This window comes from Balaenoptera ricei, chromosome 1 (genome assembly GCF_028023285.1).
Source record: "Balaenoptera ricei isolate mBalRic1 chromosome 1, mBalRic1.hap2, whole genome shotgun sequence".
In the NCBI taxonomy this organism is placed as follows: Eukaryota; Metazoa; Chordata; class Mammalia; order Artiodactyla; family Balaenopteridae; genus Balaenoptera; species Balaenoptera ricei.
The window spans coordinates 12333137-12358530 of NC_082639.1; the positions used below are offsets into that span (position 1 = coordinate 12333137).

Below are 25394 nucleotides of genomic sequence, written 5' to 3' on the forward strand. Positions count from 1 at the left end.
GTGGTCACGTGGGCATTGCAGGCCTGGGCCCTGGTTTCCCACGCCTCCTCACGTCTCCCTTCCTGGCAGGGAGTTATGAAAGCAGGTTCCCACCAGGTCTTATGATACTTGTCCTCATGTGTAAGCACGACCCTGTGGCCCAGTTTCCCTCACTCCAGCAGCCTCAGCCTCCTCCTTGGCTGAGCCAGGGTTGACAAAGCGGGGTCCCCACGTGTGGTTCCTTGGAGAGCCCACATCCCTAAGCATCCTCCACGGGGACCCTCCTGGCTGCTGGCAGCAGGTTGACCAGCTGTCTGTGTATTTTGGGGGTAGGGGCCCTCTCCAAAGTCCTTCTAGAGCTCCCCCCGCCAGGGCCTGAGGACATGCCGTCCCCAGCAGAGACCAGGCCAAGTTCCTCCAGGGTGAATCCACCACTTTAATGTCTTCAGAGAACCTTCAGGGAGATGGGAGGGGGGAGCAGGGCACCAGGGAGCAGATCCAGAGAGTGAGGGACAGACAGACACTCCAGAGACAGAATCCTCGTGAAGAGCACTAAGGAGCAGACGTTAGGTACCCCAAGAGGCTACCCCGCCTCTGATGGGGGGCAGAAGCACAGAGGGGAGGGGCGAGGAACCGAGCCCTGGGGTCGAGGCGGGTCTCCCAGGCCCTTCCCTGGTTGTCTGCCTGGGAAGCTGGCTGTTGGCCCCTCCGGGCGGCCTGCCTGGTGTCTGCTGAGAGTCCTTGAGCTCGCTGATGGCAGAAACTGCAGGGGAAGGTGCCCGCCTGAGCCAAGTAAAGAGGGAGAAGGGGATTACGGCTCCCGCTGCGGGGGGCAGGTCCACAGAGGCACGGAATGGTCCCCAAGGAATGCTGGCCCCCAGCCCTGCCACACCCACCCTGTGCCTGCCCTGAGGGGTCAAGAGATGCCCAGCCAGACCCTGGCGTCCTGATGCACCTGGGCTGCCCACCGGGCCAGGTCACGGTGTGAGCAGGCTCCGGCGCCCGCCTCAGTTATAGAACACCTCGTCCTCCTCCTCTGAGAGGGAGCCGCTGTCCACCGACGGGAGGGAACCCTGCAGGCGGGCCCCCCGCTCAGGCCCCGGGGCCGCCAGCAGCCGCTGCCGGTGCTGCTGTTCGGGGCTGGAGGGCTGCGGGCCAGAGGCTATGGTGGGGGGCTCGTCAGGTGAGGGCCATCCATCGGGGGAGGAGAAGGCCAGAAGACTGTCATCCTGCGAGGGGACACTCAGAAGACTGTCCTGAAGGTAGATGCTCTCCAGGTCTGGAAAAGCAGCAGGGGGGGTGGGTGGAGGTGAGGAATGAAGTTCAGAAGACCCGGCTCCTCACCCTCTCCGGGAGTGTGAGGCAGGGAGAGGGGCAGAAGACCCGCCTCCAAACCTGGCTCTGTCACTGCCAAGCTGTGTGACCTTGGTCATGTCACTGAACCTCTCTGAGCCCGTTTCTCCCTGGGGGGGTGACAGGGTGGTGGTGGCAGGAGCAGAATAGTGAAGAGCAGGCTTGCTCGGAGAAGTGGGGCAGCCAGCGTTCCTCCCAGGCCTCCACTCCCTTCCCGCCCCTCACCATCACAGGGAGGAGCAAATGAGATAGTGGGTAGGCGGGCGCCACCCAGGACCCAGGCTCCCTGAAGCCCTCGGTAGTAACCTGGGGTCCTAGAAAGGTGGTTGACTGTGCTTGGTGTTAAGGCTCAGATCCTGGCTCTGATGCCTGTAGCTGTGTAATCTGAGGTGAGTTTCTGGATGCCTCGGTTTCCCTCATTTGTAAAATGGAGATAACAGCATCTACTTCCTAGAGCTGTCATAAGAATAAAGTGAAATAACACATGTAAAGCACTTGGCACAGTGAGCACTTAATTTCTGTTATCTGTCTGTCTGTCTATCATCTATCTTTCTCTCCTTTATGCTCGGGGCGCTCCTTGGGCAATGGGCAGGGCAAGGATCACCAGCCCCATTTTTCAGATGAAGAAAAACTAAGGCTGAGGGACAGAGGGGCTGTGTCTGAGGTCACAGGGCAGAGCAGGCACGCAGCCCCAGCTCTGCCGCACCCAGCCCGCCCTGGCGCCCGCCAGGCTGTACCCTGTAGCTGGATGATGTCCTGGGGGCTGTTCTCTGGGTGCAGCTCCTCGTCGTCCAGCGAGGACCAGGCACTCAGTGTGGCCTCCGTGATGGCAAACTGCTCGGCAACCCCTGTGGGGGACGGACCCGGCTCAGCAGGGGCACAGGCAGAGGGTGTGGGGGGGATCCGGTGCCAGGTCAGGCTGGCACCAGACACTGCCTCTTGGGGCTGCCCATCCATGCCCGGGCATGCTGATCAGCTTGTGCCCACCAATGCCTCGTCCACCCCATGGCATTATTCTTGCCTGCCCAGACAATGCCCAGGTGGTGACCCTGGGTCCCCTAAGGACTCCAGCCCCGGCCAGTCCCCGTCCCCAAGCTCCCCCTCCCCCCTCTGACCTGCGGCAAAGCGGGCCTCACGCAGCTCATCTGGGAGGCAGCAGTAATGCTCGTCCTCGGCTGCGGACGGCTCCCAACCTGAGCGCTGGGCACTCCAGCCCTTCCACTCGATGAGGTGGGCCACGCGACCACGTGCCATGGCCGTGGGCTTTGTGATGTGGTCCTTGATGCTCTGCACCACTCCTGGGGCAATTGAGGGCAGCTGAGTGATGGCTCTGACCCAAGGCCCAGCTCAGGCCCCCCCCCCCAATACCCCAGGCCTCCCAGGTCCTCAGGGCAATCCAATGGCCTGTACTGCACATCCATTCAGCGCCCCGTCCTCTCCCACTGCCCTGCGTCCGCAAAGCCCCACACCCACAGTGCCTGTACCTGTCCAGTTCCTCCCGCCAGGACAATGCCTCGTGCCCGTGGCCCGCCTGCCCCACGCCCTCCCACAGCCTGAGGCCCTCTCACGTAGATGCTCCCCACCCATCTGCAGGCCCCATGCCCCACCCCCACTGTGTCCTGCTCCCAATCAATGCTCCTGCCCACCTGGTGCTTCTTCTCCAGACCTGTCACACCCTTCATTCCCTTTGTGACCAAGTTTAGACCCTTCTGCTCAAGGAGATTCACTCAAGGATCCATTCAAGATCCACCCAACCCTCCCTGTATCCACTAGTTAACAAGTTCTGAGAGAGCAGCCCCTGTGCCTAGGACACTGCCCGCTCTGCTGAGGGTGAGACCTGTAGCAGGCAGGGAAGGCTTCCTGGAAGAGGTAGACTGGAGTCCAGCTTTGAAGGCAGCTTGAGTTGGATAAACAGAGGCAAGACTGGAGGCTATTCCAGAGATGAGAAGAGGATGAAGGCATAGAAGAATCTGGCGTGGTTCCAGGACTACTGGGGACAAGACATGGGGCAACACCAGGAGTAGGGAAGCAGGAGAGGCTGGGAAGCCCAACAGGGGCCAGACTGGGGGCTAAGCGAGCCAGACTGAGGGCGCCACTGTTCTCCTTAGAGCAATGGGGAGCCACAGCACGGTAATGAGCAAGAGAGTGACAAGCCAGATCTGTCGTTTAGGAAGAACATCCTCATTAGAGGACTGGGGGCCAAGGGTGGAGACAGGGGGACATTAGGGGCCATTGAAGGGATCCAGCAAGAGACAGGACAGGGCTGGGCAGATGGGGAGGAGGGCCTGGAGGGGTTCTTGTGAGTAGACGGGTCGGTTGTGGAAGATGATAGATAGAAGGTCGTCAAGAATGATTCGGCATCTCCTTTAACCCAGGCTGAGAACACAGATCTGGGAGTCACTGGTCCCAGAAGCCATGACGTGAGGAGCAGCAATACTTAAGAAAGAAAGGCATCCATGAAGGAAACTGAGACATAAAACTCTGGGAAAATGGGAAAGATCTAGGTGGAAAGAAGGGGGAGACCCCCCCCCCCCAGGTTGGGGAGTGCTGGCAACCAGAGAAGGTTTCTGGAGTGGGTGATTCAGTGGCCCCCGAAGGGCAGGTGAGGTGGAGGGAAGGGGTTTCAGGTGGAGGAAACGACAGGGGCAAATGTAGGGGGGCAGCAAGGGCCTTCTGGGGAGCTGTGAGGGATGTAAAGAAGTGGGAGCCTGAGGATCAAGGAGCGAAGCTGCGAGCAGAGGCTGGCTGGCTGAGAAGGGCCGGTGCTGTGGTCAACGTGGGGCAGATGCCGTGCTGGTCCGGCGTGCCCACCCCCTGCCGCTGCAGGTGCTGCTGCCGGCTCACACCTGTGCCCTTCTTGGGAGCCTTGCCCTTAGCTGATGGGAGCTGCCTCACCCAGAGGTGCTCGGAAGGTGGCAGCCAGTGATGGACCGATGGAGGAGTAATATAAAACCAGCCACCTTGGGACTTCCCTGGTGGCGCAGTGATTAAGAATCCGCCTGCCAATGCAGGGGACACGGGTTTGAGCCCTGGTCTGGGAAGATCCCACATGCCGCGGAGCAACTAAGCCCGTGCGCCACAACTACTGAGCCTGCGCTCTAGAGCCCGCGAGCCACAACTACTGAGCCTGCATGCTGCAACTACTGAAGCCCATGCGCCTAGAGCCCGTGCTCCACAAAGAAGAGTAGCCCCCACTCACGCAACTAGAGAAAGCCCGTGCACAGCAATGAAGACCCAACGCAGCCAAAACAAACAAACAAATAAATAAATTTATAAAAAAAAACCCAGCCACCTCGCCTCAAAGTGCCATGAATTCTGTGGTGCAAGTCATGCTCCTGTGCTCCCCATGGGATCAGACTGAGAAAGACAAGAGTTCTGCAACTACACCTCTGCTGAGCTCCCTCCCCTGTCCTGTCCTGCTGCCCTTGCTCCCTACAGGTTTCCTTGGAGAATAACCTCTCAGGAAATCACTAGCACAACAATTCCCCTCTTGGGCTCTGTTTCTAGGGAATCTGACCCAAGCCGGCACAAGGGCAGGTTTCATGTGCTGCAGAGAAGCAGGGAGACCATACCTGGCAGACACCTGGAAAATTGGGGCCATCCCCTCAGAACTTGTGGAGAGCCCAACAATTTAACCCATGGAGGGGTTGGGGGAGGGCAGGAGCCCTAAGTCCTGCAGAGCCCAGCACGGAGCCTGGCATTTAGAAAATGCTGAATCCAGCAGGGCCGCAGTCCTTCCAGCTACAATTCAGCTTTGACCTTCCCACCGCCAGTGCCTGGGGGTTGCTGTGCGAACTTCCAGGACAGGAGAGGGCAGCTGGAGCTTACCCACAAGGGACGAGGTGGCCAGGGCTGCCACGTTGTAGTTGCTGGAGCAGGATCTGGAGTCGGACAGGTAGCCGTTGGTGGTCTGGAAGCACCTCTGGAGAAACGGGGTAGGGTTGGTGGTGAGCACGGTGAGGCAGACCTGCAAGATGATTTCCCCCCACCCCTCCCATCCCCATTACGCACCCTCTCCACGTCCTCTGGCCATCTTGCCACCCCCCACAGGACCATCCCCAGCCCTGTTTCCATCAGGCCCCCCTCCCCCAGGGCTGGCAGCCCTGTGTGTCCAGGCTGGGCCCAGCAGAGGGGTGGGGGGGCAATGGTGTCAGCTGAGGCTGGCTAGACTGGGGGATGGGCAAGTGCACTGACCTGCCAAGGATCCCAACAGAAATCCATCTGTTTGTCCTAAAACAAGAGGAGAAAGAGGAACAGGCAGGGTCTGGCCCACTGTGCCAGCAGATGGCGCGAATCCTGGAGCCCTGGCTGGCGGTGTGGGTCAGCCTTCTGGTCGTCCCTGAGGTCGGGGTCTGCCTATTCATGGGTCATGCCCTGGCGTCCCCTGGCATGCAGAGAGAGGAGCAGGGGGTGCAATGATGGCTCTGCCAGGAGAGGCAGTGGGTTAGGGGATAGATCAAACCTGGGCTGGCCTTTGACTCTGCCATTTCTACCTGGGTATCCGTGGACTAGTGACTTAACATCTCAGAACATCAGCTTCATCCTCTGTAAAATGGTAACAATGCCATTCATCTCACAGGTTGTGCCGAAGCGTAAATGACATAACGTAGGCAAAGTGCCTAGCACGACGCTTAGCATGTGGTATGTGCTCAAAAAAAAAAAAAAAAAAAGGTAATTATATCAACTGGTAGGTTCAAGCCACAACCTCTGGGGCAAAGATGGAAATTATGCACAGGATTTGAGGCCCTAGCAAGATCGTCCTGATCTATCTGGACTGAGAATTCCATTCCTTTACTCTCCAGCTGGCAGTGCAGGCTGCTAAGGAGTCCATGGGCTGGTAACAGAACATCTAATCTGCAAGGCTGAGTTAATTTGGGTGGGAAGCCCTTCAGCGTGGGACTCTCTTTCCCAAATAGGTCTGGTTCAGTCCCTGGATGCCCAGCCCAATTCAGACCTTCATCCAGCTGAATACCAACCCTGAGGGGTCCTGATCCCACAGGAAGCAGCCAAGTTCGGCAGGGACAGAGGAGGCTGAAACGGTTTCTGCTCCCCGTGGGGAGCTGTAGGGCACAGCCCAGGAACCAGGGCATACGTGGGGGTGAAGGTGGGGATGACGCGTGACCAGTTACCTTGCCAGTGACGTGGTCTGGAGCCACGATGGGTGGGCGGCTGGAGGGCAAGTCTGGGTTCAGGGGGGCCGTGCCCTGGGGCATGGGGCAGTCCTTGTGGGTACTTGTGAGCAAATCTGGAAAAAAGAAAGACAGAAGGAACTTAGAAAAGCCCAGAGCTCTCTTGCTCACGAAGCTTGTTCAAGCCAGTCCTGAGAGATGGGTGTTACTTTATTATTACATCATTTCGTAGAAAACAGACTCAAGCCCACAGCAGGTGAGGAGTCCAGCCAGATCCCCTCAGTGGGGTTTACTTGCCCATCTGCTTGTTACTCCATTTGCACTAATTCTAGTACCCACACTCCAGCAATTTTGTGACCTCACGGAGACCTCCAATCCATTTATTCTACCTTCCACTAACTCCTCATGTCCTCACTTCCCTACTGGCCCAGCCAAGACTTCCTGGCGTATCCTACAAGCTCTCCTTTGCAGATACCCTTGACTCTCTTAACCCTGTTTAGTCTAACCCTCTGCCTGCTTCGTGCCCGAACCCTTCGAGCTGCACGTCGCTGGGGAAAGTCACGGGCGTCATGTTAAATCGGTGCCCGCTGGCCTCACACAGGACGCTACCCAAGGATCCTTCTACGTTTCTCTGATTCCTGCTGGTTTGCGTCCTGCGAGGTTGACTACCTCATCCTCTTTCCTTCTTGAACTCCCACCACTGACACCCCTGCTGTTCCCCGCACCTTGCTGCTGGCTTCTCTCTAGCCCTCAATGCAACCCAGGAGCCTTCAGAAGGCATCACCCCACTCTCTCCACCTCAAATCATTGCCTTGCCCGCATGCTACATCGTCTGCTTTCTGTCTTGTGACAAAGGAATAACTGTCCCCCCTCGGTCCAAGACCAGTCCCTCCACCCGGGGTCTGGGCTCCGTCTCTGCCCTCCCTCCAGGGCGGGCTTCTGCACTCTTTCTCGTGTTGCCTGTGTTCCCTCCCCACCAAGTCAGCCCATCAGCGTGGCACGGGCTGCAATGCCTCTAGGCTCAGGGACTCTTGCCAGCATCCCCTCTCCTCTCTCCTGTCTCATGGAGGCCCCTCTCCTCTGGGTCAGCCCCCAGCCCCTCCTCTTCCCCCCTTTAAAGACCTTCTCCCGGCCCCTGCTTCCCTCTACTCCTTGCTCACTCCTCTGCCCCCTTCGTGGCCAGACTTGTGTCCAACCTCTACTTCCCATCTTCTCCCATTTTCTCCTCCGCCTGTTCCAACCAGCCTTTCATGAGACAGCCCTTGGCAAGTGGCCAGAAACCTGCACGGGGGGCCAAGCTCAGCGGTGACTTCTTCAGCCCCATCTTCGGTGGCCACCCTGGAGGCACGAGGGTGTCGCCCATCCCTCCCTCCCTCTCCAGCCACACCCTTCTCCTGGCTTCCCTCCCACCTCCATGGCGCTCTTCTTCATCTTCCTTCACTGCTCATCCCCTGAGCCTGCCCCACCGCTCCATCCCGGGCCCCTTGCCTCCCTTCTCTCTCTCCCAAGAGATCTCACCCGTATGTGGCTGACACCCGCATTTACACCTCCAGTCCCGACTCTTTGCTTGAGCTCTTGAATGAGTTTCCAGCTCCCTACGTGGATGCCCAATAGGCATCTCAAGCAAACCCCGGGCAAAACGGAACTTGCAAACCTGAGTCCATCTTCCTTTACTTCTCCAATTTTAGAAAATGATGCAATGGTCCGCCCAGCTGTACCAACAAAAAATCCAGGAGCTTTCTCGGAGTCCTGCTTTCCCCACCTCTCCCCACCAACCCCATCCAATCAACCAGCAAGTCCCACTGGCTCTCTCTCAGAGCTCCATTCCAGATTTATCCCTCTCCATACCCACCGCTGTTCCGCTGGTGGGACCCATCACCTTCTCTCACGAACAGTCACCTGCTTCCCCTCCTGGCCCTGCCATCCACTCTCCGCCCAGCAGCACAGGGACATCGCATTCCAGGTCAGACTGTCTTCACGTGTCCTGGCTTCCTTCCATCGCACTTTAGGAGAAGAGCCAGCCCCTCACCTCGGCCTTCAGGGCCCTACACGTCAGCTCGCCCACTCCTGGCCTCAGTCCTCTGCCCGCCCCCTCGCTCACTGTTTCAGCCACTCCGGCCTCCTTGCTGCTCCTCAAATGTCCAAACTTGTTCTTTGTCCTTGCTGTCCCCTCCCCTGCACCTGGAACACTCTTTCCCCAGATCTTCCCGAACCTCATCATCCAGGACTCAGCTCAAGAGAGACCTTCCCTGGCCACGCTGTTCAATATGGCCCTCCCTGTCCCCACGCCGGCCACCAGTCACTCCCCTCACGGTCATCACCCTCTGATATTTCTGTTTATTTAAGAGTCCAACCCCTCTCCCCACAACAAACGTGAGCACCTTGAGCATGGAGACCATGGCAGCCCTGCTCAGTGCTCTGCGTCCAGAGCGTAGAACCCTGCCTGCACTTAGTAGGTGCTCTGTAAACATCTGTGGGGATGATTTCCACCTTTATTACAGCATTTAGCACAGGATGTCTGGTAAAATTATTTATGTTGGGGGGGGGTCAGGGATCGGCCTGTCCCTGATGCATCCCCAGGGCCTACCACACTGTAGGTTCACAGTCGTTGCTGAGGGAATGAACACCTTGACTTGAGCAACCGGAATTGCTGGACTGAATCCTTGGGCCAAATTGAAGAGGACTCCTCCACCGCCCCCCAGGATGACAGAGAACACCCTTATCATTCATTTGATTAATACATTTAGTTACTCTTGCATTCACTGAAAAGTATTAGCTGAGCACCTACTACGCGCCTCGCGCTGTTCTGAGTACTGGGGACACAATGGTGAAGAAGACAGAGATGGTTTCTGCCCTCATGGAGCTGATGTTCTAGTGAGGGAGAGAGACTATTAACCAAAAACTCACAAATGAGTAAGATCCATTAGGAAACAGTAATAGCTATGAAGAAAAAAGTGACAGCGTAAGTAGGAGGGGCTGGAGAGTGCTTCTCAGAGCTGAGGCCTGAGTATCAGGAAAAGCCCAGTTATGTGAAGATCTGGGGGATGATCGTTCGTTCATTCATTCATGCATTCATTCATCCATCCATCCATCCATCCATCCATCCGTCCATCCATCCCTGCAGCCATTCATTCCTTCACTCTCTCAGCATCCATCTACTGGACGTCTACACTGTGCAAGCACGTGGGGACGAGGTAGGATTAACTCCATCCCTGCCCTCGGGGAGCTCACAGTTTGATGCAGGAACACCTCCCCCGCAGAGCCCCTCATTCAAACACAAGGCTGAGCCAGGGCAACAGCAGCGCCAGAGGACTGCTCTGCTTTCTACATTCTCCTCTCTCAGTGTGACGGCAGAGTCCTCACCTTGACCTAGAGGGGAAGGAATCTGTGGCTCAACCTGGCAGGTGAGGAAACGGAGGCACAGATGGGGAAGCCACTAGCCCCAGGCACACAGCCAGTCGCCGGCAGTCAGGACCTGAGTCCTGTGGGTCTGACGCCAAGGTTCACCCTCTTCCAAAGCACAAAAAGAGTTTTGATGAGTTCGGGGTGGGGATTGGGGGCTGCGCAGGAGAGCTGATGGCAGGGAGCTGGCCAGGAGGTAGGCAGTAGAGGCGGGCGTGGGGATGGTGCTGGGGGAAGACGGTGGGGACGGCGTGGGGTGGGCGGGGCTTGCACGAAGCCATGGGGTCTGGAAGGAGTCTGCAAGGAGCAGCAGCATCTGGGCTGCCACAGGAAGGGGGGCCCTCTGCAGGACACAGGTCCCAGCCTGCAGCCTATCCAGCCCTGGGCGCTGGCTCCCACCACCCCTTTCTGGCTTGGGCCAGCGCGGGCAGAGGCGGAGCAGCTGATGGCATGGAAGCCAACAGGGCTTCCTGGAGGAAGCTGAGGCCAGGGAGGGTCTGAGGCTGGAGATGAGAGACGTCAGGCAACCCCAGAGGTGGGGCTGGGGGCGCCACTGGTGGATGGAGGAGAGTGGGCTGAACTGGAGACTCGGGGACTTTGGAGGTTAACAGGGAGGGAAGAACCAGGTGGCAGGGGATGGTGTGGCTGCTGCACCCAATCCCCCAGATCCCGGTGGATCTCTTTCTCCTGTATTTGTGCACCCACAGGCCCCTCCCCACGTACTTTGCTTCCAACAGGCAGCACCTGAGGCTCCTTCTAGGCGGGCTACCTGCGGGCAACTGGGCTGAAACTGAGAAGTGACGCTGCTCCCACCAGAGCGGCCCTTAGCCCGTGACTGGAGGGGCAGGACCCCAGCTCCTCTGTTATGGGTGGGAAAACGCTGAGCTTCACTTTCATCCCAGAGTTCCCTGTGGGATTAGGCAGAAACCACCCCCCGCAGGACAACAGACACCCTTTCCTGGCTGCATCTCCTCTGCCTCACTCTCTCCACTCCTGTACTGGTTTCCTCCGTAAGATTTCCTTCACATTCCAGCTGTACCCACATCCCCGTTTCAGGGTCTGCTCCTGAGGAACTGCTCCTAAGACAGCTGGGTGAAGCTTTGGTTCCAGATTGCCCAGTTCAAATCCTGGGTCTGCCCTTTATTACTGTGGGACCTTGAACAAGTGACTTCGCCTCTCCAAGCCTCTATTTCCACATCTGTAAAATGGGCAGCTGAGGGAGACTGCTCCTGTTCCTCAAGAATTGTCTACCAGGATCCAAGCTGAGAACCAAGACGCTTTGAGGGCCCCGCTTTTGAAGAAAGCCGCTGTCAGGGGGTGGAGGCGGGATGGGGGGAGCAGACGCTCTCTTCAAAGTGGCTGAAACCGGCTCTGCTACCCCAGCTGTCAACCCCCTTCTGACTCTACCTATTTCTCCCCACAGGCTAAATGAGGGGCTCCCAGAGACTCACCTGCAGAAATTTGGGAAGCCTGCAAAGGGGAACATTGTGTTGTCAAGGGTCAAGTAGACACTGAGGAAGGGGCCAGGTTTGAGCCTTGTTCCACCCAAGGTTCCATTTTTGCTCCATTTTTGAGCAGTCGCCTAAGAGGGCTGCTTGCAGGCAAGAGGACCCCAGCCCCAAGAGGCTGCAGGGTGGATCACTTTAGGGGGAAAAGGGGATTGGGCAGGGAATGGAAGAGGTCAAACCAGGTCAGATCTCCCACGACATGGGCTCTATAGTGGGGAGCCCCTCCCTGCCGCCCGCCATGGCTCCCCGGAGAATTCACACGTGCTAACCCGAGAGACCCTGGCCCCCCTCCCACCTCATGTCCCTCCTCTCCTCCTCTCTCACTCCAACACACTCCTGCCTCAGGGCCTTTGCACTGGCCGTTCGTTCCTTTTCTCCATCTGGGACTCTCCTGCCACCTACAGGTTCACTCCCTCCCTCCGTTCAGGTCTCTGCTCAAATGTTACAACCTGAGCGAGGCCTCCCCAACCATCTTATTTAATATGACACCCGACTCTTTCTATCCCCTCACCCTGTTTTACACCCATCACTCCACAATGTGTGTGCCTGTTTCCTTGTTCATGGTTTCTCACTGGAACATGAGCTCTGTGAGGGCTGGGACCTTGTGTTATTTGCTACGTTAGTCCCAGCACCTGCCCAGGGCCTGGCACATAGTAGGTGCTCATTAAACATTTGTTGTAAGAACGAAGGAATGAATATTTGCATGCCTACAACACAGAGGCTTCATCACTGAGCCAGTGGTAGCCAAGGGAGACCACTAGAGCTCCAGATAAATACAAATGTCTTGGCCATTTTTTCTCAAGTTCCTCATGCCAGACCCCACCATGTCAGAGAAGAAAGGGGCACAGAGAGGAGAGGGAGGCCAGCAGAGTAAAGAGCAGCCAGCCATGGCCGAAGGGGAGAAGGAGAGGGTCAGATGGGATGCGAGATGAAAGTTGTCATCCAAACTGGGTGTCCAGTTAGTGTCCAGAAGAGGCTAGAGAGTTCTGGAATCTGCCCGAAGGCTGTTACGGGCGGGCAGGTCAGGGAGGTTCAAGTGAGACTGTCTGGAGCGGGGACCAGAGAAAAGGGAAGTGGAGCCAGGTTAAGCCCCCACCCCCTGAATCCACAGCTCAGTGACCCGGGCGCTAAGAGCAGCGAGGGCAGCGTGGGATCATGGGGGCTAAGCCGTGCACCCCACAGTGTGCAATACATCTTGCTCTTCATGCCCAGTCCTGGCTGTGTGACCCTGACAGAGTCCTGCCCCTCTCTGGGCATCAGAGTTTCCATGTGTACAAAGGCAACGTTCCAGGTCCCTCAAAGGTGGTGTTCAAACCAGGGGCGCATCCTTTAGTGGGTCAAGCAAGCAATTTACTAGGTCACATTTTAAAAGAATGAAGTAGAATTGAGTAGAATAGAAAATATCAGAACCCACTGCAGAGACAGGCTAAGTCTTATTTCACGAAGCCTCTGTTTCCATTGCACAGACACACATGTGTGCACATGTGTGTGTACTGGATTACGAAGCAAAATAATTTATTCTTATGGGTCCAGTCAAAAAAGTTTGAAAGTCACACTCTTAAGGTGCCAGCACGCACAAGCTGGGGCCTCCAAGGTGCAGACAGGGTGATGCGGGCTACAGACTACCCCTGGGAACTCTGAAGGGTGAGGGAATATCTCCAGGCCCCTGCCCATCGCCCGAAGCTGTTTTACAACTCTGCAACCACAGGCCAGGGAGCAAGGGGAGCTGGCAGGTGATGTCGAAGGCCTGGAGGGACGTGACTTGAACAAAGTTATCGTTCGACGCGGTGGCGGACGTGGGCTCCTGGCTCCCAGCCCCCTCCCCAGCTTTCCTGCCCCCCACCTCAGTTGGGGTGCAGGCGCCTCTGCCAAAGCTGCCTTCTCCCCTGAGGACTTTGGCCCCGTGATGTCACAGGCTGGTTGCTATGGAGACGTCAGGTAATGAACCAGCCCAGGGTGAAATCATAGGCTGCTTTTCGCCCAGCTGGGACCGGCAGCCACGTCACCACCGGCAACTGGAAAAACACAGCATTTCATGTGGGGCGGGGGCTGGGGGATAGCCTGAGGAGACCCCTAGCCTCTGCTCCTGTGGGCACCTTCCTCTCCCAAGGGAGCTGTGGGGATACCACCCCCTTTCCCAGTCCACACCCTACTCTCCCAAACTCAAGGTCTGAGGCTCCTTCTCAGACTGCCCCCCCTCCCCCACCTGCCCTGGCCACAGAAGTGACGGGCCTCTGGTTGCCACGGCAGCCTGGACGGGGCCACCCTGATCCTTCAAGGAGAGGGGTGTCATCTAGATGTCCCCTCCATCCCTCTGCCTTCAGCCGGAGCTTCTCTGCGTACCAAGGATGCTTCCTGCCTTCCCATGCCAGCTCCTCAATCTGCTAGAGTCCAGCCGCCCAAGCAGCTCCTCCTGACGTTTCACCTAAACCCCTCTGGCTGCAACGCTCCCACACTGGTTTTCTCTGCTCGTTCCCTGGGTGCGTCTGCAACATTACCACCCAGATTCTTCTCACCTCCTTCCCAGTCGTCCAGCCCCTTGAGCTGTTCCTTGGTGCCTATGTCCCAGCCCATTTGTCATCGTGGCTGCCACCTCCCCCAAAGTGTCTCCCAGGGCTCCACACCCCAGGAGGACACAGTGGTTCCAGGCTTAACCCTGCTCCTTCTCAGCAGCCCAGAGAGGGTAGACCTCCTCTTGAAAGCACACAGTAAACGGAGCAGCAGCCGAAGCCCCTTGTGATGGCCCCTCGTGATGACCCTCCCTGGACAGTCACGGGCCTCCCCCCTAAGCTTCTTGGGACCCCTGCGGCCGAGTGCACGATGCAGTCCTCCAGCCATCCGCGCCCTAGGCGTGTGCCACTCAGCTGTGACATGCCAGGTTCCTGCCTTGCACCGAAGAGAGCACAGCGGGCAAGGCCTTCCTTGCACAGTCCCTGTCCTGGGTTTAAATCCCGCCTTTTCACTGTCAGCCCCAGGGCTGTGGGCCTGTGACGCGGCCCCTGGGAGCCTCAGGGTTCTCATCTGTGAAATGAGAATACTGGCGGGTGGCCGTGAGGATGAAGCACCTACCACAGCAAGCACTCCATAAACGACAGCGGCTCTGTCCCCCTCTCCTCCCAGACCTCACATCCTCTTTCTGGACCCTGGGACAGATCTCAAGCAGCGCTCCTCTGGTCCTTCCCCAGGGCTGGAGCTTGCCCTGGGGGACTCTGCAGAGGGAGGTCACCAAGGGTGAGTCCTCGTGAGTCACTGCCACGGCCGCAGTCTGTCCCTCTGAACTTGGCAGTGGCCTGGCCTTTAGGAGACAAAGTGCCCCCCGCCCCCCACGACACTGATTTACAGGTCACCAGGTCCACGGCAGTAGCTCCATAAGTGAGTTGGTACAACTCAGAGCTGCCCAAAGGGGTCCCTTTCCATGTCCTCTTCAGGACTTTCCACACATCCTAGCTCCTTTTTACTTCCTCTGCCATCCTGTGGCCCAACTTCTTTGAACACCCTGATCTAGCCTCACCTCCTCCAGGCAGCCTGCCTAGATTGTCCTCAGATGTATTAGGCTATTACCTTACCAGCAGCCCTAATGGGCAAAGTCTGGCATACAGTGATTTGCTTGCACTGTTTATTGAACACCTACTATGTGTCAGGTACTATCCTAGGCCTTTCAATCCATTATCTCTGATTCAATCTTAACAACAACCCAGCAAAGTAGGTACTGTTATGCCCATTTTACGTATGGGGAAACTGAGGCTCAGAGAGGTTAAGTCACCTCTGCAAGGTCACCCACTAGTAAGTGGCAGAAATGAGGTTCAAACCTAGGCCAGTCTGAAACGCCAAAGCTTGTGCTCCAACCACTGACCAGCACTGATCTCCTGAGAGGGTCGTCAGGCTGTTTTTCCACCTGTGTGTCCTACCTCCCCCACTAGACAACTCCAAGGGCAAGGCTGTGTCTCCCTCCTCAGACTGTGAGCTTCTAAACGGCAAGGCCGATGGGGGCGAGGGATGAATTGGGAGATTGGGATTGACATATATACACTATTGATGCTATGTATAAAATAGATGACTAATGAGAACCTATGGTATAGACAGGGAACTCTACTCAATGCTCTGTGGTGACCTAAATGGGAAGGAAATCCAAGAAAGAGGGGATATATGTATACGTGTACCTAATTCACTTTGCTGTACAGCAGAAACTAACACAACAGTGTAAAGCAACTATACTCCAATAAAAATTTTTTTAAAAAGGGGGGGCAAGGTCCCATCTACCCCTTCCTCAGTCTCTCCACCGTGCCCAGGGGGACTCTGCTCACGGACTCTGCTAGGGCCAAGGCGAGACGGGCCTTGGGAGGCTGGGAATGGAGGGGTCACAGTCAGTGGGCCTGAGTACTGGGGGTGGTTCTGGTCGGCTCCTTTAGAGCTTGTGCCTTCTCCCAGACATAATCAGATGCTTGGCCTTCCAGAAGGAACTCCTCCGTCTCCAACTTCTGCTCTCACCACCTGCCAGTGCCCGGTGCGCTAGACTCCAGGGTGGGGGGCAAGAGGCTGATGGGTTGGTCTGGAGGATTGGGCTGGGGCGGAAAGGGGCAGGCAGAGAGGTTCTGAAGCCAGGGGCATGGGATGGGCACTGAGAGACCCGGAGCTGGACAGAGGCGGATAGACAGAGATTGCTCTGTACAGATTGTCACCAACGATGGTAGCAAATCCCAAACCGAATGCTAACACTGGAGTTATTCCAGAGGGCTGAATTTCTTGAGCATTGGCCACACGCTCGGTACCTCCCTCCATGTGGGGACATGAGAAAGCAAAGGGCAGGTGTTCCGTGCTCAGGCTCTGGGATCACACAGTCCTGGATTCAAATCCTGCCTCTCTGTGTTCTGGCTGTGTGACCTCAGGTAAGACCCTTCCCATCTCTGAGCCTTACATCCCCCCTCCAGGGTTGAATGAGGACTAACGAGGTCAGGCGAGTGATGCCTCAGGCAGCTCAGGATAAGCACCCAACAAATGGTAGCTTAAAAATAGATAATGAACACAAAATAGCCTCTAGAAACAGCGTTTGTTGTCTTAATCTGGTCCCAATCACTTTCCCCCATGTTCTCAGCACCTCAAATGCTTGTTTCTTTTCCCATGAGGCAGGACGGTGCTCAAAGTCTCTGTAGCTTGCCCTTTCCCAGCCAAGAGGGTCTGGATTAGCTGTCTACACAGAAGGGTAATAATAAAAATTAAAAATTAAAGTGACAGCTAACACTTACAGTATTTACTACATGCCAGGTACTGGTCTGAGTGCTTTACATGAACTAAGTCATTTAATCCCCTCCCAGTAACCCTAAGATGTCAATACCGGTATTATTCCCATTTTACAGACGAGAACACTGAGATACATATACAAGGTTAAGTAACTTGCTGAGGTCACAAAGCCAGTGAATGGCGGAGCAGGGATGCGAACCCAGGCTGGCCGGCTCCAGAGTCCGCACTCTTGTTTTTTTTAATTAATTAATCTACTTTTGGCTGCGTTGGGTCTTTGTTGCTGCATGCGGGCTTTCTCTAGTTGCGGCGAGTGGGGGCTACTCTTCGTTGCGGTGCCTGGGCTCTAGGTGTGCAGGATTCAGTAGTTGTGGTGCACGGGCTTAGTTGCTCCGTCGCATGTGGGATCTTCCCAGACCACGGCTCGAACCCGTGTCCCCTGCATTGGCAGGCGGATTCTTAACCACTGCGCCACCAGGGAATTCCCAGAGTCCGCACTCTTACCCTCCCAGGCCTGGCTCGCAGAAGCTAACTGCTGCCCAGTGCTGGGATGGGGTGGCTCTCCCAGGTGTGGCTTGCACCTGGGGTTTGTCTGGGGTGGCCCCAGTTGCGTGCGGGCTCTGGACTTGGTATGGGCATCAGCAGGAGGTCAGCAATTCCTGGCCTGGCTGCAGGTTGAGCACTTGACACAGGGAAGTGCTTCGAGTAACAGGGCTGTTGTTAGCAACTGGTGCAGGTGTGGAGACTCAGAGGCTCGTGGGGGCCCCAGCTGGCAGCTGGAGAGGAGTAGAATGGCCCGGCCCTGGGTCCAAGGGCTGGCTGTGTGGTGCAGAGGACAAGGGCCCAGGCTCCAGAGTCAGCGTGACTGGGTTCAAGTCCTACTTCTGCTCTTTCTTCCTTTCCTTTCTTTCTTTCTCTCTCCCTCCCTCCCTTCCTTTTTTCTTTCAAAATATTTATGTATTTATTTTTGGCTGCATCGGGTCTTAGTTGCGGCAGGCAGGATCTTTCACTGTGGCACGCGGGCTTCTCGGCACGCGGGCTTCTCTCTAGTTGTGGCGCGAGGGCTCAGCTGCCCCGCAGCATGTGGGATCTTTAGTTCCCTGACCAAGGATCGAACCCGTGTCCCCTGCATTGGAAGGCGGATTCTTAACCACTGGACCACCAGGGAAGCCCCACTCTTTCTTAGCTATGCAGCCTCGGGTTCTGCTCAGTTTCCCTGTTTGTAAAAATGGGGACTGTGATAGTATAGACCCCAAATTAGCTAGTTGCGCCTTGAATGTTCCCACCAGTACTTGGTAAGCTGTAAGCACTCTGGGAGCATTAGTGATGACTAGAGGGGTGGGTGGCCTCCACTTAGTGGTTTGGCCACCCAGAACGCGGAGTACTGGGACGATGGTTGTCCTCTGCTGAAGTGGTCTCACACCTTCTTTACGAGCATCCAACTCGCCTGCGTGCATGTTGAGACTGGAAGTAGGCCGACCCCTCAGGATGGGGACAAGGTCAGAATACACAACGAGGAGCCCAAGCCACTGAAGGAAGGGTGGAGAAGACCCACCTCAGGCCAGTGTGACCTCAGACAGGCAGGGCAGAGGGTTCCAGCACCAGGTATGGGGTAGCAGCCAGAGGACCTGGGCCCCAGCCCCAATCCTGGCACCACCTGGCAGCCTGACCTTGGTCTGCAGGTCACAGGCAAGTCCACCTGGGGCTGGGCCTCCAGCACCTGGCACAGGATGGCCAAGTGAAGGGGGAGGGACACAGTCAACAAGGAAACACCAGATCCCCAACACCTGGAGCCTGCCCAGAGCCTTCGAAGTTTCTGGAGACACATTGAGAGCCTGTGGGTTCTAAAGAACACTAAATACTCTTCACTCTTAACACTACCTTCCCCTCTGGCCAGGTTGTAGGCCTCAGAGCACATGCTGTGCTGGGCTCACCGCCTCTGGGTGCCCAGCGTGTACACAGCGCCTCGCACACAGTAGGTGTCATGCCAACATCAGCTTAATGAATAAATAAGTGAATGAACCTCACACAGCCTAAGCCCCACCCATGATCCCAGCCCTGACACCCTCCTGAGACATCCTGAGCCACTTACCTGAACGTCCCACAAGGACTTGTGGGCAGAGCCCCATAGAGGCCAGAGGATGGGGGGAGGGGTTGCGCTCCTTCCCCAACATCTCCCAGGACAAGGTCCCCTCCAGAGCCTGCCCAGCCCCTCCCCAAGGCCTGGTCATCCCTCCACACCTGAGTAAGCTACTGGGGGTGATGGGTGAGGTGGCAGCCCCCCAAGGCCATGGTTGGGGTCAGTGGATTTGGCTTCAGCCTGCAGAGCTGGAGCCAAGGCCTCAGTCACCCCCTCACCTCACCACCCCCCAACTGGTCCCACTGTGGGGTGAAGTTACCAGGGTGGGAGAATGACCCAGCCAGCCTCTTCTACAATGTTGCTCAGCAGCCTGACGGAAAACTGATGGTGGGGAGGGTTCCAAAGACCCATCTGCCCATCCCCCCTGCTCTGTGTAGAAGTCCCTGCCACCCCCAAACCTTCCCCCCAGGGCAGCTCACTCCGGCTCCCTGGGGACCACCTTGGGGAGAGCCATGGAGCTCAGGCACAGAAGGAGAGCGGGAGAGTGCCCAGTCAAAGGCCCAGGGGTTACTGGGAACATCAGCTGTCTCTGTCCCTTCCTGTCCCCTGACCGAGGATGGGGGTGGGGCTGAGGAGTTAGGGATGAGGGTGGGGGAAGGGGAACCTCCTTTATAACCTGTTCATCTCCATTAACCCCTTGCTGCCAATGGGGTTCAGGGACTCTGAAGACAGGGGCATGGGGTAAGGGGACAGAGTGGGGACACTGAACTACTAAGGCCTGTGTCTTGGAGTGTGTGGGAAGGAGGGTCTGCTTGCTCTCATGGTGCCCCGCAGTGCCCCCAGAGAAGCCAGGAGCAAGTAGAAGCCTCCGTCCCTTCCGAGGCACACGGCAGGGGGTGTGTGGCTGGCTGCTGGAGAGGAAGCGACCCTGCTTCTGCCGCCTGGTGGGGTGTGGTTCCAAGCGGGGATGGGGATGCGGTGACCTCCCCACGCTCCCTCTCCGCGCTGCTCCCCCCTCACGACCTGTCCCCCTCGGGGCACCGTGTCCCCTGGGGCTCGGCGGGGGTGGGGTGAGGCCGGCCGGGAAGGGCGGGTCGCCCCCCCGACCCCCACCGAGGTTCTTCGGAGCGGCCGAGGGGACGTGCGCGCGTCCCCGGCGCGGGGCCCCGGGCGCCCGATCTCCTTCCCTTATGGTCCGCGGCCCCCTCACCTCGCGACACGCAGGAGCCCATCACGGGGCCGCGGGGCCGGGCCGCTGCGCCTTGGGTGCGCCGGGCCGCCGGGCGCTCATGTCTCCTCGGGCTCGGGGCTCACGCGCGGCGCTGGCGCAGCGGAAGCGCGGACGAGCGGAGACGGGGCCGGGGCTCCGCTCGGCTCAGCCGCCGCTCCCGCCGGGTCGTCCCCGCCAACGCCGCCGCCGCAGCGCCCGGCTCGCCTCGCGCCGCCGCCTCGCTAGCCGCGCCCGCCCCTGCCAGACGCGGGCAGCACGGCGGGCGGGGCGGCCCCGGGGAGCGCTCGCCCCGAGCCCCGAGCCCCGAGCGCGGAGCCCGCGAGGCCGCTCCGCCCCCAGCGCGCCCGCCGCCTGCAGACCTGTTGCAGCAGCCCGGCCGCGGGGTGGCGGCGGAGTAAGCAGGAGCCCGGCGGGGGGGGGGGGGGGGGAGGGGAAGGGGAGCCAGAGGGGGAACTTCTGGCCCTCCCGCCTCCCGCTCCACTAGCCGACAGGGGCTGAAGGTCAGGGAAGAGGGCGGTGAGATTCCGGCATTTGGGGCACAACCTGGCTGAGCGCAGTAACAACAATTCCATTGTATCCATTTTGCAGGGGAAGAAACAGGCTCACGGAGGTCGGATGCCTTGCCTGAGGTCCCTTAGCTGTGAGGGACAGCGACTTTTGACCATCAGCTTCTCACTGGGGGGACGGCGGCCCAGGCTGGGGATACAGAGGGCGGGGATGGTGTGCCAGTGGCCTCACTGACGGATGAGAGTTAAGCTTCACTCCACGGGGTCAGGCGGGTGAGAGGGCCCGCCTGGGCTGCCTCAGCCCTGCACCTGCCGTCCGATGGGGCCACAGTGGCCCCTCTGATCTCTCACATACCTACCCACGAACACACACGTGCACATCCACACACTAACAGCCACACACACTCATATTTACACACAGACACCCCCCCGCCCCCCAGCTCCACAGCAAACCTTCCCCTGCACGCAGCTCTTCAGCATCTGAGCGCTCACTTCCACATCCTTCTCTGTCTCACTCCATCTTTACACCTACCTGTGCACCAGGCAGGGCAGGTGTCACTGTTTCCCTTTTACAAGGGAAGAAGCCAGGTTCACTGGTTCTCTTCCAAAACCTGGTGATGGCCCAGCAGGACTCTGAAGGATGAACGAGGTTTGAGGCAGGGGTGCGGGTGGAGCCGGAGGCCTCTAGCAGGGCAGGATCTGGGTCCTGTGGGACTGCTGGGTGGTGGTGGGGTGAGCAGTGGGGTGGGTGCTGACGTTTTTCTCTTTCCCCAGGCCTGGTGCCCTCTTCAGAGTAAAGTCCTGATGGGGAGTGACCCTGGCCACGGGTGTCAGCAGAACTGTTGTGAATGTGGCTTCACCTCACACACGCTGTGTGACCTTGGGCAAGTTGCTTCACTTCTCTGAGCCTCAGATATTTTCTTTGTCTGTTAACTGGGGGTAAAAATTTTACCTCATGGGATTGCTGTAAGAATCAATGAGATAATTGTGCAAAATGACTGACACATAGTAGGTTCTTAGAGCTAAAAATAATTAACGGTGATGGTGAACACAGGTGTGACACACTATTACTTCACCAAGTGTCCCTACCCCCACAGGAATCCTGAAGAAACTCCATTCAGTGGATGTGCTGGTGTGAATAAGACAGATGTGCCGGTCCTAGGGTCCAGTGCTGTACTCAGACATGGGTGCTCAGAGCCCTCCATGCTCTGCCCCCATCAGACGAGCCTCCCCCACCCCCCAAGTCTGGTTTGGGGGAGGATAGCTCTGAAGGGACGAATGCCTTGCTCAGTGCCTGCCCTTGTGTGGAGAAGGAAAGACTGGCCTGCCTGCAGCCAGGCTCTGGGGTCCTGTGCTATGTGGCCCAGGGTTGGGGAGGCAGAGGTGTCCTTTCTCTTTTTCCTGTCATGGAGTGACTGGATCTGGCTTGGAGGGAGGGCTCTGACTCACCATGACGCAGGACGCTTGGTCACAGCTGCACATGCTCCCAGCTGGCAGCCTGGCAGCTCTGGGGACAGAGGGGACGGGGAGGGGGACCCCCGCAGAGAAGATGTGCAACTCACAGGGGAGAGGATGCCTGGGGAGCCCACTGTGCCCCCTTCAGCCCAAGACAGAGACAGGTGGATGAGTCTGGGCAGTGGCCCCTCCGAGGGTCCCTTGCTCACCAACTCAGAGACATGTCTGGGGTGGGGGTCTGGCTATCTTAGCCTCTAGCATTCGTGCTGGTCAGTTCCACCCTGACTCAATCCTTTCATTGTACAGATGGGCACTCAGAGAGGGGCAGGGGCTTGCCCAAGGTCACACAGTAAACTGGCGGCAGAGTGAAGACTAGAACCCAGGCCTCCTGCCTGTCAGCCCAGCCCTGGCACCAGCCTGAGACTGGGCCATGTGGGGTGGGCAACTCCCCTTGCACACCCACATTCACCTTCCCAGTCCTTGGAATTCTGCTGAAGTGGACGATTCCCAGACAGCTCCAAGATGTGTGGTTATCCTTCCCTGGGGGCAGGCCGTCCTTTCCCAGCTCAGCCCACAGCCCATCTGCCCAGCGACCTTCCACTACACTCCCACCAGCCATCCACGGGGGGAGGGAAGAGGGGGGCTCCTGGTGGGTGAGGGGACCAGGGGAGAGTGCCCAGGCCATGCCCTTCACACTGTGAATCTCACTCTCCCATCATGATTTGGGGGACCCAGCCAGAGCCCCCTGTCCTGTGGCCTGCCCCACTCACTCCTATTCAACAATGGACATCCACTAGTCCTGAGTGCCTGGCCCCGGGCTGGGCGCTGGAGTGTGGAGAGCAGATGCTGCAGGGTTTGATCGGAGGGAGATTAATCAACGGGAGCCATTACAGTGATGAATCAGACTCAGTTCCTACCCAGGCAGCCCCGGGAGGGGGGACGGTGCGGTGCACCGGGAGCCACGTGCATAAGTAACTCGGGTCAGGGTGGACAGCAGTGCCTCCCCATGCCAGCCAAGTGTGGTGAGAGGAGGGTTGCTTCTGCCAAGGGTCATGAGGATGGTTTCAAGGCGACGGTGACCCTGCAATGGAATTTTGAAGGTTAAGTGGGATGCTGGCAGATGGAGATGGAGGAGGGCTCCGTGTACACAAAGACTTGGAGGCAGGGACGCTGAGGAGCCCATGGGGGACTGACATCTATAACATCCGGGTGTCCAGTGGGAGAGGACGAGACTTCAGACTGGAGTTGCCCACCTCCCAGCCTCAAACATCTCCTCGATATTTGTTTTCTCAGGAAAGGCAGGCAGAGCTGGATAAGCAGAAAGAGAACAGAATTGGAAACCAGACAGATCTAGGTTTAACTCCTGTGCCCAGAATAATACATAGTAGATGCTCAATAAATATTTGTTAACTGAAGGCAAGAAAGTGAGACTTGTCCAAGGCCACACATCTTGAAAGTGGTTACAACCAGGACTGATTCAACCTCCCATTCACCCAGCAAATACTTATTGAGCACCTACTATATGCCCCGCTCTGAGTGGTGCTTAAATTTCGGCATGATTGAGACAGGTCCCCCTTCACTGGGGGAGGGAGAACAGACTGGTTGGGGAGGTTGGCATTAACCCAATAATGACCCAGGCAAATTGAGACTCACAGCCCTGGAAAGTTCTAGGGAAGAGCTCTTGAGAGGGTAGAAGAGAAGGACTTGATCTGGTCTCGCAGGTGGAGGGAGCATCCAGGGGAGGTGACAGTGATTGAGTCCACAGCTGAAAGACGAGTGGGACCTGGCTTGGCAGAGAGAACAGCACAGGCAATGGTGTGGGGGAGGGAGGAAGTGTCCGATTCCCGGGAAGGAGAGAGGGCCAGGGTGGCTGGAGCACAGAGGATGAGCCGGGGGCAGGGGGTGGCAGGAACCGGCTGCTGCAGGGCCTCACGCTGGGATCTGGTCTTTATCCAGAGAGCACTGGGAAGCCCCATCCTCTGTTTCTTCATCTGCAAACCGACCTTCCTTCCAGTTATTCTTGGGGTGGGGGGTTGTCGAGGCCCAGATGAGGGTCCCAATATAGTTCCCTGTTTCTCTGGAGGCCCAGCCTGGCCTGGGGGGCCCAAGGACCAGGGCTTGGGGCCTTTCTGGGAAGCCTGAGAAGGAAGGCCACAGGCTGACCTCAGAATGTGTCCACTCTTAGCTCCAGCCTTGGGCCTGGGGGCTTCTAGCCAGAGTGGGGTGACTGGTCAGAGTGCCCCGTCTTCCCCCAGGAAACAAGCTGGATTGGGTGGGATAGGGAGAGGGAGAAGGGTGAGCCCACAGTCTGATGGGGGGCGGGGGAAGACAGAGTCCTCAGGGACCTCCAAGTCTGCTGGAGGAGACGCTGTGATAGGCACTGGTGACACTGGGGCGAAACCAGCCCCAGTCCTGGGGAGGCTTCCAGCCTGGTGAGTGAACATGTACACTGAGTTCATCTCTAAAATGCCTGACCCAGGCCTGGTCTACAGTGGCTGCTTCATGACAAGATCCCTTTCTCAGGGTTCAGAGGCTGGTACCCTGACTCCTGGACCTCAGGATCTCTGCAGGCAGGGAGGAGGCCCCCACCCTGCTAGGACCAGGGTAGAGACCCTGGGTAAGGCTCACCTGAGATGCTTTTCCTGAGCCATGTGTGTCATGTGGCCACCAGGGGGCAGCCTGAGACAGCATCATTCTTTACTGCTTTCATTTTCCTTCCTCTCTTTGCCAATTGACCCAGAAAGTACCATGTTTGGCAACTCAGACCCAGCCACGGTTCAAGGCTGTGCATCATGTGCCCTGCACAAAGGTGCCCAGCCGAGGGGGAGGACACTGAAACCCTGCCTGTGCTCTGGTCACCAAGCCCTGAGCTCTGGCATGGGCTGGGTCTGCCCTAGTATGGGGTGCCTTTTCCTTAGCGCAAAATTGTCATCTGCTTTCCATGCTCTGTACTGCAAGGTTGCAGCCACCCACATTCGCACAGAGTCTCCATCTAGGCCAGCAACACTCCTGAGCTCAGACATCACCTGGTCCTAACCCCCACTGTACAAATGTGGAGACAGGCCAAAGGAACCAAGCCCAGTTAGTAGCAGAGCTGGGACTGAAACCCCACAGCCAGCAGGACTGCCTGCTCCCCCTGGAGTCTTCAGGTGCCAGGTGCTACCTCTTGGAGGCCTGGCCGTGCCTAGGGGTCCCGGGAACCAGGGATTGAGACCTTTCAGGAAGCCTGAGAAAAAAGGCCACAGGCTGACCTCAGAATGTGCCCACTCTCAGCTCCAGGCTCAAGACTGGGGGCTTCCAGCTGGAGCGGGATGACAGGTCAGAGTCTCTCCCAGGCAACCAGCTGGACTAGATGGGGAGGGACAGAGAATAAGCCCCCATTCTGATGGAGGAGGCACAGCTACTGTGCTGGGCACTGGGGAGACACCAGCCCCTGCCCTCGGGAAGCTTCCAGCCTGGTGAGTAAACAGGTGGTGAGGTGTCTCCAGCATTAGGACCGATGTCCCCCAGCTCCTT

The 25394-nt window shown here is 57.7% G+C and overlaps 1 protein-coding gene across 1 annotated transcript; it reads right to left on the reverse strand.

Moving 5' to 3' along the window:
* Positions 1-395: 395 nt before the first annotated feature.
* FAM131C (family with sequence similarity 131 member C) lies at positions 396-20090 on the reverse strand. Its single transcript, XM_059914382.1, has 7 exons — positions 19897-20090; positions 6462-6577; positions 5527-5562; positions 5161-5254; positions 2448-2630; positions 2070-2180; positions 396-1258 (listed from the first exon to the last, which is right to left on the reverse strand). Exons 1-7 carry the CDS (start codon positions 19916-19918, stop codon positions 987-989), a joined length of 834 nt encoding a protein of 277 aa, XP_059770365.1. The 5' UTR covers positions 19919-20090; the 3' UTR covers positions 396-986.
* Positions 20091-25394: the final 5304 nt, after the last annotated feature.